The sequence below is a fragment of the Acinonyx jubatus genome, chromosome C1 (genome assembly GCF_027475565.1).
Source record: "Acinonyx jubatus isolate Ajub_Pintada_27869175 chromosome C1, VMU_Ajub_asm_v1.0, whole genome shotgun sequence".
In the NCBI taxonomy this organism is placed as follows: domain Eukaryota; kingdom Metazoa; phylum Chordata; class Mammalia; order Carnivora; family Felidae; genus Acinonyx; species Acinonyx jubatus.
The window spans coordinates 48170706-48183882 of NC_069381.1; the positions used below are offsets into that span (position 1 = coordinate 48170706).

Here is a 13177-nt window from a genome sequence, read left to right on the forward strand (position 1 = left end):
AAATATTTGGAATTATTCTACATTATACCACACTTTTATTTATCCATTTCCCTTTAGATGGGCATTTTGGGTTTCCCAATTGGGGTTAATATAAGTAAAACTAGTCTGAACATTATAATACAAGGCTTTTTAAAGACATATGTTTTCTTATTTCCCATTGGTAAGTATATACAGCAGTATTGCTGAGTTGCGCACTAGCTGTTTAATTGTGAAAGATACTGCCAAACCATTTTCCAAAGCGGCTATAACATTTTATACTCTATGAGCAGAGTTTGCTGCTTATTGCTCTAGTTGTTCTGTCTGGTAGGATATTTTGTTCTTATCTGTCTTTTTAACTTTAAACATTTCAGGGAAAATGTAGTAGTATTTCATTATGGCTTTAATTGGCATTTTTCTGACAACAAATGATGTGATAAGCCCCTTTTCAAGTGCTTATTGGCAATATATCTTACTTTGTGAAGTGTCTCTTCACACTGTTGAGCTGTTTTTAAATTGGGTTGTTTGTCATTATCAATTTGTTGTAGGAGGTTTTAAAAATTTGGATACAAATCCTTTTGTCAGATATATGCATAGTAATATTTCACTCATTCTGTGACTTGCCTTTTCATTTTTTAAATGGGGTCTTTCAAAGAGGAAAAGTTCTTAACTTAGATGATGTCTGATTTGTCAATATTTTTAATATTAGTGTTTTTTTGTGTATTGCCCAAGAAATGTTTGTCTACTTCCATGCCATGAAGATACTCTCTATTATGCTCTTTTAGAAACTTCACAGTTTTATCTTTTACATTTAAGACTATAGTCCATCTTGAATTGTTTTCTAAAACAATGGTGTACGGTATGGAGGTCAAGCTTTATTTATTTTTATTTTTTATTTATTTTGTTATTTTTTAAAGTTTATTTACTTATGTTGAGAGGGAGAGAGCATGAGCAGGGAAGGGGTGAGGGTAGGGAGAGAATACCAAGCACGGCTCTGTGCTCTGAGCCCAGCACAGAGCTTCATCTCATGAACGGTGAGATCATGACCTGAGCCAGAATCAAGAGCTGGACACTTAACCAACTGAGCCACCCAGGCGTCCTTATTTTTATTTTTGTTTTCCATATGGATATCTAGTCGTTACAGTTGCATCATTGAAGATATTTTAATTTTACTCCAAATTGCTTTGTATCTTCATGAAAAATGGTATCATAAAATTTGGTTCATCTTCTGGACTCTCTAGTTGTTTTCTGTTGATCAGATTGCCTTTATGCCTGTATGATGTGGTCTTGATTACTTTAGCTCTAAAGTAAGTTTAAAATCAGGTAGTATAAGTATTCCAACTTTGTTCTTTCTTTTCAAAATTTGTTTTGGCTATTCCAAGTCTTTTTGCATTTTCACATCTGTCAGTCAATTTCCATTTAAAAAAACCTTTTGTGATTATGATTTAGGTTCTATAAAATTGATATCTTAACTATATTGAGAATTACCGTCTATGAACATGGTATCTTCATTTATTTAAGTCTTTAGTTTCTCCCAGCAATATTGTGTTGTTTCTAGCAGAGAAGTTTTGTGTTTTGTTAACTTTATTCCCATGTAGATGCTATTACCAATACAATTAAAATTATCCTGAAAAGTGGTTGCTAATATGTACAATTCATTTTTATATATTGAAACTCTAGTTTTTATTTTGAAACTTTTATGTCTTCTGAAACTTTTATGTCTTCACTTATTGATTCTAGAAATTGGTTTATGTAGAAAATTCGAAGGCATCCATAGTCATCTAATCTATTAATAGAGCTTTATATCTTCCTTTTATTATTTCTGCCCTGTATTTATTTTTCTTGCATTGAACAAGAGAAGACATCTTACTTTATTCCAGGTCTTAGGGGGGGAAATGTTCAATTAAGTACCATCAAGTATAATACTTACTGTAAAGTTTTTTAATGTGTTTTTTTTCTGTTTGAAGATATTCCCCCTTTATTTCTTTCTGGCTTGCTAAGAGTTTTTATTACTAATTGTTTTTGTCAAATGATTTTTCTACATCTTGAAATGACAGTGTGGTTTTCTTTTTCATTCTTTCATTATGATTGTTTTATTTTTTGATTGTTGAACAATCTTATATTTCAGGGTTAGACCACTTTGGTCATACTTATTATTCTGCATATATATTAACTAGATTCAGTTTGCTTATAGATTGAGAGAATTTTTTTTTTTTTTGGTTGTCTTCATAATAGATACTGGTCTATAACTTTTTTTCTCTTGTAATGCCTTTTTTTAGGTTGTCAGAGTTCTGCTAGTCTCATAGAATAATTGGGAAGAATTCTCTCCTCTGTTTTCTGAAATAGTTTATGTGTGAATGATATTAAACAATCTGGGCCTATGGTTTTCTTTGTGAAAGGGCTTTTAATGACAATATAATTTCATCAGTGCTCATAGGGCTTCTTAGATTTTCTGTTTCATCTATGTCAGTTTGGTAAGTTGTGCTTTTCAAGGTATATTCTTACATTGTTTAAGACGTTGAATCTATTGGCATAAAGTTGTTCATAATATTCTTTCATTGTCCTTTTAATGACTGTAGGAGCTATACTGATGCTTGCTTTTTCATTCCTGGTATTGGTAATTTGTATTTTTTCTCATTTTTCTTGATCACTCTTACTAGGGTTTCATCAATGTTATTAATCTATTCACTTTATTAGCTTTCCACATTATTAGTTGTACATCTCTGTTCTTTCTTTCTTTCCTTTTATTTACTTTGGATTTAATTTGCTCTTCTTTTCCTAGCCTCTTAAGGTTGATATTTGGATTGATTTTAAGACTTTCTTCATTTCTAATAAATAAGCCTTTAAAATTGTAAATTCTCCTCCAAGCACTGGTTTAGCCACGTTCCCCAAATTTAACTGGTTGTCTTTCTGCTGTTATTCTGTCTGAATTATTTTCCAATTTCCTTTGTGATTTCTTCCTTGACTTGTGGGTTGTTTAGAAACATGTTGTTTAATTTTCCAAGTATTTAAGGTTTTTCTAGACTTCTTATTGTGACTGATTTCTAATTTAAGTCTCTTATGGTTAGAGAACATATTGAATGGGATTGCAGTCTTTTGATATTTATTAATACTTATTTTATTGCTCCTCATGTTTCATTGTGATTAGTGTTACATGTGCACTTGCAAAAATGTGTGTTCTGTCATTTTTGACTGACATGTTCTATACATGTCAACTGAATCATGTGGGTTAATAATGTTCAGATCTCTTCTGTATTTTTATGTTTAGCTTTTTTTTTGTTTGTTTGTTTAGTTCTGTCATTCATTAGAGACTGGTATTAAACAATGATTGTGGATTTGTGGATTTCTACCCTTGATTCTATCAGTTTTTGTTTCATGTATTTTAAAACTATTTTTAGGTATATATATATGTTGATGATATGGCTTTCTAGTAATTGACCCTTTTATAATTATGAAACATTTCTTTGATAATACTTTTTTTGTCTTAAAATTTATTTTGTTTGATGTTAACATAACCACCCCAATTTCCTTTGCTTACTGTTTTCATGGTGTTTTTAAATCCTTTTACTTTTAATCTGTGTCTTTATGTTTAAAATATCCCTTGTATAATTAATGTATTTTTGAGCCTTTTTTGTTTAGTCTGATAGTCTCTGCCTTTTCAATTGGTGTATTTAATCTATTGGCCTTTTATGTAATTTTTGTTATGTTTGTATTTAGGTCTGTCAATTTGCTGTTTTTCATTTGTCATATCTATTCCTTTCCTTTATCTTCCTTTCCTGAATTCTTTTGGAATCAAATATTTTTTTAATATTTGATATTAAACACTGTATTTCCCTTTTCCTTTTTTTAAAAAAGTTTATTTATTTTGAGAGAGAGAGAGAAAAAACAAAACAAAACAAAAAACGAACGAGTGGGGGAGGAGCAGAATCCCAAGCAGACTCCTTACCATCAGTGCAGAACCTGACATGGGGCTCAAACTCATGAACTGTGAGATCATGACCTGAGCTGAGTTCAAGAGTCAGACGCTTAACTGACTGAGACACCAGACTTCCCCATCTTCTTACTTTTTGTTTTTACCATAGAGTTTGAAGTATTTCTCCATAACTTATCATAGTCTACTTAGAGTTAATATTTTACCATTTCACACGTGATGTATGTTTTTGAGTAATTATATATCTATACATTTTCTGTTCACCTTTTGAGATTAAAACCCCTTTTAGAACTAGTGATAACCAAGCACCATATTTCAGAAGTGAAAATGAAAATTCAGAACATTAGTTTATTCTCAGCCAGTTTTAAATCCGGGAGCCAGAAGTGTCTTATTCTTTTAGTCATTCTTTTGAGTGTAGAATTTTAAAGAACATTTTAAAAGTATGTCTTGCTAAGCTTATGTCTCAGTAAGAAAACAAATAATGGAAATTACATTATAAATACTTATTTTGTTTATGCAAGGCTTGAAGCTGCAAAAGATGATTATCGTGTTCACTGTGAAGAACTTGAAAAGCAACTAATTGAATTTCAACATAGGAATGATGAACTGACTAGTCTTGCTGAAGAAACAAGAGCCCTGAAAGATGAAATAGATGTCCTTAGGTATGCCATGTCTGAATATAATTATGTCGCTTCTAAGTTATTAGTCATTTCAGTATTCCATATTTTAATCAGGGATTCGTAGGGTTATTTCTACATATCAAGTACTGATCAGTTTTTTCCAGGCTCCTAGTCTTTACTTAATTTATGCTTGTTAATAATAATTGCAGTTTAAGGATAATATTCAATCTTTGTTAGCACAATTTCATATTAGAATTTGTAAACCCAAAATGATACCTTTTTCTTTTTTTGAGAGAGAGAGTGAGCACACGCACAGCCAGGGAGGGGGGGGGGGGAGAGAGAGAGAGAGAAAGAGAAAGAAAGAAAGAAAGAGAAAGAATGGATCTCAAGCATATCTGACAGCACAGAGCCCGATTGGGGGGGGGGGGTGATATCTTTTTCTTAAGATTGTGTAAACTGAATTACTTTTAGATACATTTAGCTTCACCTCCTTGTACTCATTAGTGTATTTTGTGAACTTTTTACATGAGGGAAAGTATTCTCACAATCCATATTTTGGCACTTGATATAAAATAGATATAGGTAAGTATCTTAACATTTATTTCAGGGTTATCCCAAGGTTCTCTTACTGTCTTTGACAGTATAAAATTTATATTTAGCTTTTCCTATGAATTGTTAGTCAAGCAAACAGACTATCCATATGCTCTTTATATTTTCTGTTAAATTTTCTTTTTTAAAAAAAATTTTTAAATGTTTTATTTACTTTGGAGAGTCAGAGAGAGAGACAGAGCATCAGCAGGAGAGGGGCAGAGAGAGAGAGGGAGACAGAATCCGAAGCAGGTTCCAGACTCAGCTGTCATCACAGAGCCCGAAATGGGGCTTGAACCCAGGAACTGCAAGATCATGACCTGAGCTGAAGTCGGACCCTCAACCTACTGAGCCTTTTCTGTTAAATTTTCTTAATTAGCCATTTTGTTGCCCAGTTTTTATGTCCATTTGAAACAAAATCTTCCTACCATTCATTTGAACTTGCATGTGATGGAAAGTGATTTGGTTTATGTATTTATTTTTGCTCTAGTTGGCCAGGTAAGCACAACTCTAAAGGGATGTGCTTTGTCAAACAAATTATAAGTCAACTGCCTAAGTATATCAAATACTTAGAATAAAACTGCACTAAATGTTAAACACAAAGCACAATTGGCCTGTAAGCTTCAGAGAAACTTGGAATTGTTCAGTTACATTTACAAAACCATTCTTTTTTAGACATTGTGCTGTATGAAACGGTTTGATAATTTAGTGTGTCAAATTTAAGGCATTTTTGTTTTGATACCTTTATAACAAAAAGGTTCCACACTGGACTTGAGTCTTTTTCTAAAGTTCTCACACAGTTTAATTCTTTTGCTGTCTGTCCGATTTTCTTTTCTGTTGTTTCAGCCAATTGATAGTTTATCTAGCTGACTAATTTTAGAGCCAGAATAGAAATGTTATGTGCGTTTACTAGCTTTTACCCAGTAACATGTAGCTTTATTATAGGGCTACCTCTGATAAAGCTAATAAACTAGAATCAACGGTCGAGATGTATCGTCAGAAATTACAAGATCTGAATGACCTTCGCAAGCAGGTGAAAACTTTACAAGAAACAAACATGATGTATATGCATAACACAGTCAGCTTAGAAGAAGAATTAAAGAAGGCAAATGCAGCACGCACACAATTAGAAACGTACAAGAGGCAGGTAAGAAAATATGTCAATTTTTTTTAATCATTGTAACTGAAAGAGCTCAACTTTCTTATTCCTTCTGATACTTTAAGAATGTTAGAGAGGTGAAGAACATTGCCTATAACCAGCTGTGAGCTTATTATGATGACAGATTTCTCCTACCTGTAATTTTAATTCCAGGATTGATAGTTGAGTTTGAGTTATCTAGGTCTTTCCCCTTCTTATTCTCTTCTGAGCTTGTATATATTGGGAGGCATTTTACTGCTTATTATTAGCATTTCTTGTAACTAATAATAATTGCCTAGAGAATGGAGCTATAACCAGTAATATTCTGTTTAGCTATTTATCAAGCAACCTAGAGAAACATTAGAGTACAAGAATGATTTTTTTATTAAATTATTATTTGAGTATTTTAAAATTTATGTTAACTTTTATCCACATGCTATTTTCACAACTATTGAGGATTACTAGATTATATTCTTAGTCTAAGTTTTATTTCCAATCAGTTTCTCATTTATTGACCTCTGAAAAACTATTAATATTATATACTCTTGTTTTTGACAAAAGGTTCAAGATCTTCACAATAAACTTTCCTCTGAATCCAAAAGGGCAGATACACTAGCATTTGAAATGAAGCGGCTTGAAGAAAAACACGAAGCTTTACTTAAGGAAAAAGAGGTAAACATAAATACAGTTGATAAGTCATACGCCTGTCTTTTAGTTTTTAATATTATCCTTGCTCTTCTAAGATTGGAAGTCACATCAGTCAGTTCTTCTTCTGTCTTTCTCCAAATTAGAGTGTTGGTGTAAAAGGAAGTAGAAAGAATTCACCCTACAGTTTCGTTACTTTCCTTCCCAAGGGAAGATGGAGTCACAGAGGCAAGGCCCCTATGTCTCAGTGCGTGCGTTCCCATTCTAGACCGTTGGCTCCTTGAGAGCAGGCACCATAGATGGGATTTTTTTGATGGCTTTATTGGGATATAATGTATATGCCATCAACTTTGCCTATTTAAAGTGTACCATGCAGCAGTTTTTAGTACATTTGTAGTTGTGCAGCCATCCCCACAGTCAGATTTTAGAACACTCTCCTCACCCCATCAGTGTGCCTACTAGCAGCTGCTCTCTGTTCTGGTTCCCTCCCACCCAGCTTCAGCAACCACTACTCTACTGTCTTTCTCTATAGATTTTCCCAGTCTGTCCAGAATATGTCATTATACACTTTGTGGGTTTTGTGGCTGGATTCATTCATTTAGCTTAATGCTTTCAAAGTTTATCCATTTCGTAGTATGAATCAGTACTTTGTTTGTTTTCATGCTGAATAATACCCTATTCTGTGGACATACCACATTTTATTTATCCTTTCATCAGTTTATGGACATTTGGGCTATTTCTGCTTTTTGCCTATTAAACAGTTAACGTGGCTATGAACGTTTATTTACAGTTTTTATGTTGACATGTGTTTCATTTCTTGAGTATATACCTATGAACGGTACTGCTGGATCATATGATAACTATGTTTAACCTTTTAAGTAAATACCAGACTGTATTCTGAAGTAGATGAACCATTTTTCATTCTCAGCAATTTGTGAAGGTTTCCGATTTCTCCACATCCCTGTCAACACTTACCAGCCTTTTAATTTTAGCTGTCTTAGTGACTATGAAGTGCTATGCCATTGTGGTTTTGATTTGTGTTCCTGTAATGACTGATGAATTTGAGCATCTTTTCATGTACTCGTTGGCCATTTGTATATCTTCCTTGAAGAAATTACCTCTTCAAATCACTTATTCACATACTATTTAAATTATTTGCCTTTTTATTATTGAGTTGTAAGAATTCTTTATATATTCTGGACATAAGCTCCTTCTCAGATATATGATTTGCAAATATGTTCTTTTATTCTGTGAGTTGTCTTCTCACTTTTTTGATGGTATCGTTTGCAGCAGAATAGTTTTTCATTGATGAAATCAGAGTTAGCCATTTTATTCTTTTGTGTATTTTTTGGTACTATTTCAATGAAATCATTGAATAATGTGAGGTTATAAAGATTTATGTTTTTTGTTTTCTTTTAGTTTTATAGTTTTAGCTCTTATATTTATTCTGTGACAAATTTTGAATTTTTGTATATGGTATAAGATAGGAGTCTCAACTTCATTCTTTTCTGAGTGGTATTCAGTTGTCCCAGCACTATTGTTCTTTCCCTATCGGCTTGTCTTGATACCCTTGTTAAAAATCAATTGACCATGAGACTGTAGTGATAGATACATTATACGTTTGTCAGAACCCATAAAAGTAAAAAAGAAACAGTTAACTCTAATGTTAAAAATCAATAATGGCTCATCAATTCTTTTTTTTTTTTTTTTTACTGTTGATTCATTTGAGAGAGAGAGAGAGAGAGACAGAGCGTGAGCAGGGGAGGGGCAGAGAGAGAGGGAGACAGACAACTCGAAGCAGGCTCCAGGCTCCACACTGTCAGCACAGAGACCAACATGAACTTGAACTCATGAGCCATGAGATCATGACCTCAACCGAAGTTGGATGCTTAACTGACTGAGCCACCCAGGAGCTCCCTCATCAATTCTTAAAATAACCACAAACTTTATCTCGCTCACTATTCAGAACACCTTTGCAAGGATCTAAGTATCAGCATTTCCATTTTGATGGTGTGGATCCTAAAGCCAAAGAACTAAATAACTCACCCTGCATAATTTAACTAGGAAATAGGGAACCTGGAATTCAAGCCACGATCTTTTTGCCTCCAGAGTCCATACTTTTTACTAATTACTCCACAGTTGCATATTTGTACTCTGTTGCATAATTACATCAGTTTGGTTCAAAGGTATATTATCTTTGAAATCACAAGATTTGTGTTGTATAAAGATTATGTACGTGATTTAGCACTAAAACTAAAATATTGTCATTTTTATTTTTTTTATTTTATTTATTTATTTATTTTTTTAAACATTTATTTATTTTTGAGACAGAGAGAGAGCATGAACAGGGGAGGGTCAGAGAAAGAGGGAGACACAGAATCCGAAACAGGCTCCAGGTTCTGAGCTGTCAGCACAGAGCCCGATGCGGGCTCGAACCCACAGACCGTGAGATCATGACCTGAGCCGAAGTCGGACGCTTAACCAACTGAGCCACCCAGGCGCCCCAAATATTGTCATTTTTAAATAGCTAAGTAACAATTAGGAAATTAGTTTGCTAAGATAAATTGTTATAACCATAAAGTACATTTCTTGTGGAAACAATTAATTGTTTTGCTCATATAAACAATTCTTTTTTAGAGACTAATAGAACAACGTGATACTCTGAAAGAAACGAATGAAGAGCTTCGATGTTCACAAGTACAACAAGATCATCTAAACCAAACAGGTGAATTTTGTTGGATTTTTAAAAGTTTTTTTTAATGATAGAAATGCTGAAATGTTGATCTTTCATTGTTGTTGTTTAGATGCGTCTGCTACAAAAAGTTTTGAGAATCTTGCTGCTGAGATTATGCCCGTGGAATACAGGTAAATGTGTTTTTATTAATTGATAATATTAGAAATGTGATTTCTTTAAAAAAAATTATTAGCCTTTAAAATGTTCCATTTTATGAGTCATAGAGCTCAAAATACTTTGTCTCATCTGCTTGAGCTTCTTAGATTGTTATTGCTACTTTAGCAGTTTTAGGTCTTATCAGAAGTAAAATTTCACAGACTTGCTGAATGAGATATTCTGGTTTTTACGATATGACTTTTACTGTGTTGAACTTCTTTCCCTACCCATAAGCTCTACGGAAAACCCTTTTTATACATGGCCTTTAAATCCACATGGGTGAAGCCAATAGGAAAGGGGCTGTCAAATATAGCAGGAGGATTAAGCAGAAGTTAAATAAAATACAAATTTTAGAGATTCTTCTTCACCAGCTTTTATTTTCGTATTTTACTGCTATGTTTACTTGTAGGCATTTGACTAATCTGGTAGTTTTTATGGTTTTCTTTTTTGTGGTAAGAGTTTTATTTATTACTTCAAATTCTACTTTTTAAGCAGATTTATTGAGATACAACTCACCCATTTACAATTGTACAGCTCAGTGGTTTTTAGTGTAGTCCTAGAGTTGTGCAGCCATCTAATTTGAGAACATTTCATTCCCCCAGAAGGATACCCTGTCCCTATTAGCAGTCATTCCTCATTCCTGCTTCTCCTCCAGCTCCAGCCCCAGGCAACCAAGAATTGACTCTTTGTCCATTTGCTTGTTACAGAATTTCATATACATACAGTCATACAATATGCAGCCTTTTGTGACTGACTTGTTTCACTTAGCGTATAGTTTGCAAATTTGTTGACTTTCATTTTGTTCAACTTTTGTTGTTAAGACAGAGCTCTTTACCTGTTGGACTGGAAAGCAACTTGTTAGTTAGTATCCAGTGATATTAATATCACTTTAAAATAGCCATATGAGCCTATAGTTTAAAGTCATGATGCTGTCATTCGGAAGAACACAAACTGAGATTAATTGAAATTAGTTGCTTCTGAGAAATTGCATTTAGGGAGGCAGGTAGGAGAACATTACTTTTTTCTTTAATATCATTCCTATCATTTGCATTTTAGAAAATATGTGTATGTAAACTTTTAACAAAGATATTTTTTGAAAACAAAAATAATCTAGAGACAGTGATAGGCCTGTCATCATTAAAGTATATTTAAAAATATTAAGCAAACTAGGGGCACCTGGGTGGGCCCAGTTGGTTAAGCATCCAACTTTGGCTCAGGTCATGATCTCCCAGTTCACGAGTTCGAGCCCTACGTTGGGCTCTGTGCTGACAGCTCAGAGCCTGGAGCCTGCTTTGGATTTGTGTCTCCCTCTCTCTCTGCCCCTCCCTTGCTCTCTCTCTCTCTGTCACTCTGTCTCTCTGAAAAATAAATAAACATTAAAAAAATAAAAATATTAAGCAAACTGATTTCTTTTTTTTATGTTTATGTATTTATTTTGAGAGAGAGAGCGAGTGAAGAAGGTGCTCTGTCAGTGTGAAACCTGATATGGGGCTCGAACTCACAAACTGTGAGGTCATGACCTGAGCCTAAATCAAGAGTCAGACTTCAACTGACTGAGCCACTCAGGCACCCCATAAGCAAACTGATTTCTTAAACCTATTGCTTTTAATTTATGTTTTCTGAGGATATACTATATATTACCTTTAGTAAATAGTTTCTAAATTACCAGTGAAAGAACTCCTGTTTCTCTTTGGGATTTGCATAATAAATATTTAATATGATATAACACTTGTGCTTTTAAAAATTCACAACTTGTTTTTCAGGACAGTCTTACAATATATGTAGGCTTTTTCTTAAAAACTTTCAGAAACATTGCTAACAGTTTTAAATGACAGCTATTGAATGAACAGGAATTTTCTTTCCTAAAAAGCTAAGGATGTAAAAAAAAGCAAAATGTATATTTAGAAAAATTTAAAAATAAATTTTCTTTTCAACATCAGGGAAGTATTTATTCGACTGCAACATGAAAATAAGATGCTTCGCTTGCAACAGGAAGGTACTGAGAATGAACGTATTGAGGAACTCCAGGAACAGCTAGAACAGAAGCACCGCAAGATGAATGAACTGGAAACCGAGCAAAGGTGACCCACTCTTTTGTAATTGTCACAGTGATTCCATTAGGTAGCCACCAAATCTTGACTCAGAGAAGAGGGAGATAACATCGTAATTGAAATAGTTAGGAGTTTAGTCTCTCACTCCCATTGCTTCTAGCACACTTTAGTAACCAGGTTTCTCATTCTTGAATTTCATTTATATGTCTTCATAATTCTCAGAAAATTTAACAAATGAGTAAATGACAATCTGGGTTTCGACTGCAGTCAGTGCTTGGATGGAACATAGACTGTGGAGTCAAATTTGAGTGCCACCTCTATTTAAACCTATTAACAGTTTTGTTCTGGGCAAGTTTCTTAAATTCACACTTAATGTCCTCAGCTATAACTGGAGGTGATACCTATTTGCAGGTTGTTATGAAGATTCACAGATAACGTATTTAAAGCAAATGACGTACTTATCTGATACTGAGGAGGGGCTTAAAAATTATAATATTAAAAATATAGGGGCGCCTGGGTGGCGCAGTCGGTAAAGCGTCCGACTTCAGCCAGGTCACGATCTTACGGTCCGTGAGTTCGAGTCCCGCGTCAGGCTCTGGGCTGATGGCTCGGAGCCTGGAGCCTGTTTCCGATTCTGTGTCTCCCTCTCTCTCTGCCCCTCCCCTGTTCATGCTCTGTCTCTCCTGTCCCAAAAATAAATAAAAAAAAAAAACGTTGAAAAAAAAATTTAAAAAAAAATATATAACATTGATAAAGTATTCACTGTATGCCAGCCACTTCCCTGATGTTGAAAAGCAAAATTTATTTTTAAATTTTTCTAAATATACATTTTACATTTTTTCTACATTCCTAACTTTTTAGGAAAGAAAATTCCTGTTCATTCAACAGCTGTCATTTAAAACTGTTAGCAATGTTTCTGAAGTTTTTAAGAAAAAACTATTTATTGTAAGACTGTCTCGAAAAACCAGTATTACATTGTTAAAAGCACAAGTGTTATATTGTATTATATATTTATTATGCAAATCCCAGAGAGAAATAGTTCTTTTACTGGTAACTTAGAAACTATTTACGGGGTGCCTGGGTGGCACAGTCGGTTAAGCGTCCGACTTCAGCCAGGTCACGATCTCGCGGTCCGTGAGTTCGAGCCCCGCGTCAGGCTCTGGGCTGATGGCTCAGAGCCTGGAGCCTGTTTCCAATTCTGTGTCTCCCTCTCTCTCTGCCCCTCCCCCGTTCATGCTCTGTCTCTCTCTGTCCCAAAAATAAATAAACGTTGAAAAAAAAAAAAAAAGTATTTACTAAAAGTAATATATAGTATTACCTTCTAAGCGATTGTTTGGT

General features: G+C 33.9%; 1 protein-coding gene across 4 annotated transcripts in view; it reads left to right on the forward strand.

Annotated features, from left to right (window-relative positions):
• HOOK1 (hook microtubule tethering protein 1) overlaps positions 1 to 13177 on the forward strand; it is a 72022-nt gene that overhangs the window by 42825 nt on the left and 16020 nt on the right. For all 4 annotated transcript variants that reach the window (XR_008294917.1, XM_053214145.1, XM_053214146.1 and 1 more), the window contains exons 10-15: positions 4429 to 4569; positions 6061 to 6262; positions 6815 to 6925; positions 9536 to 9623; positions 9703 to 9763; positions 11729 to 11869. Coding sequence is in view for 3 of the 4 variants with exons in the window: in XM_053214145.1 (XP_053070120.1) it covers positions 4429 to 4569; positions 6061 to 6262; positions 6815 to 6925; positions 9536 to 9623; positions 9703 to 9763; positions 11729 to 11869 (744 nt within the window). In the remaining variant the exon portion in view is untranslated. The remainder of the gene's footprint in view (positions 1 to 4428; positions 4570 to 6060; positions 6263 to 6814; positions 6926 to 9535; positions 9624 to 9702; positions 9764 to 11728; positions 11870 to 13177) is intronic.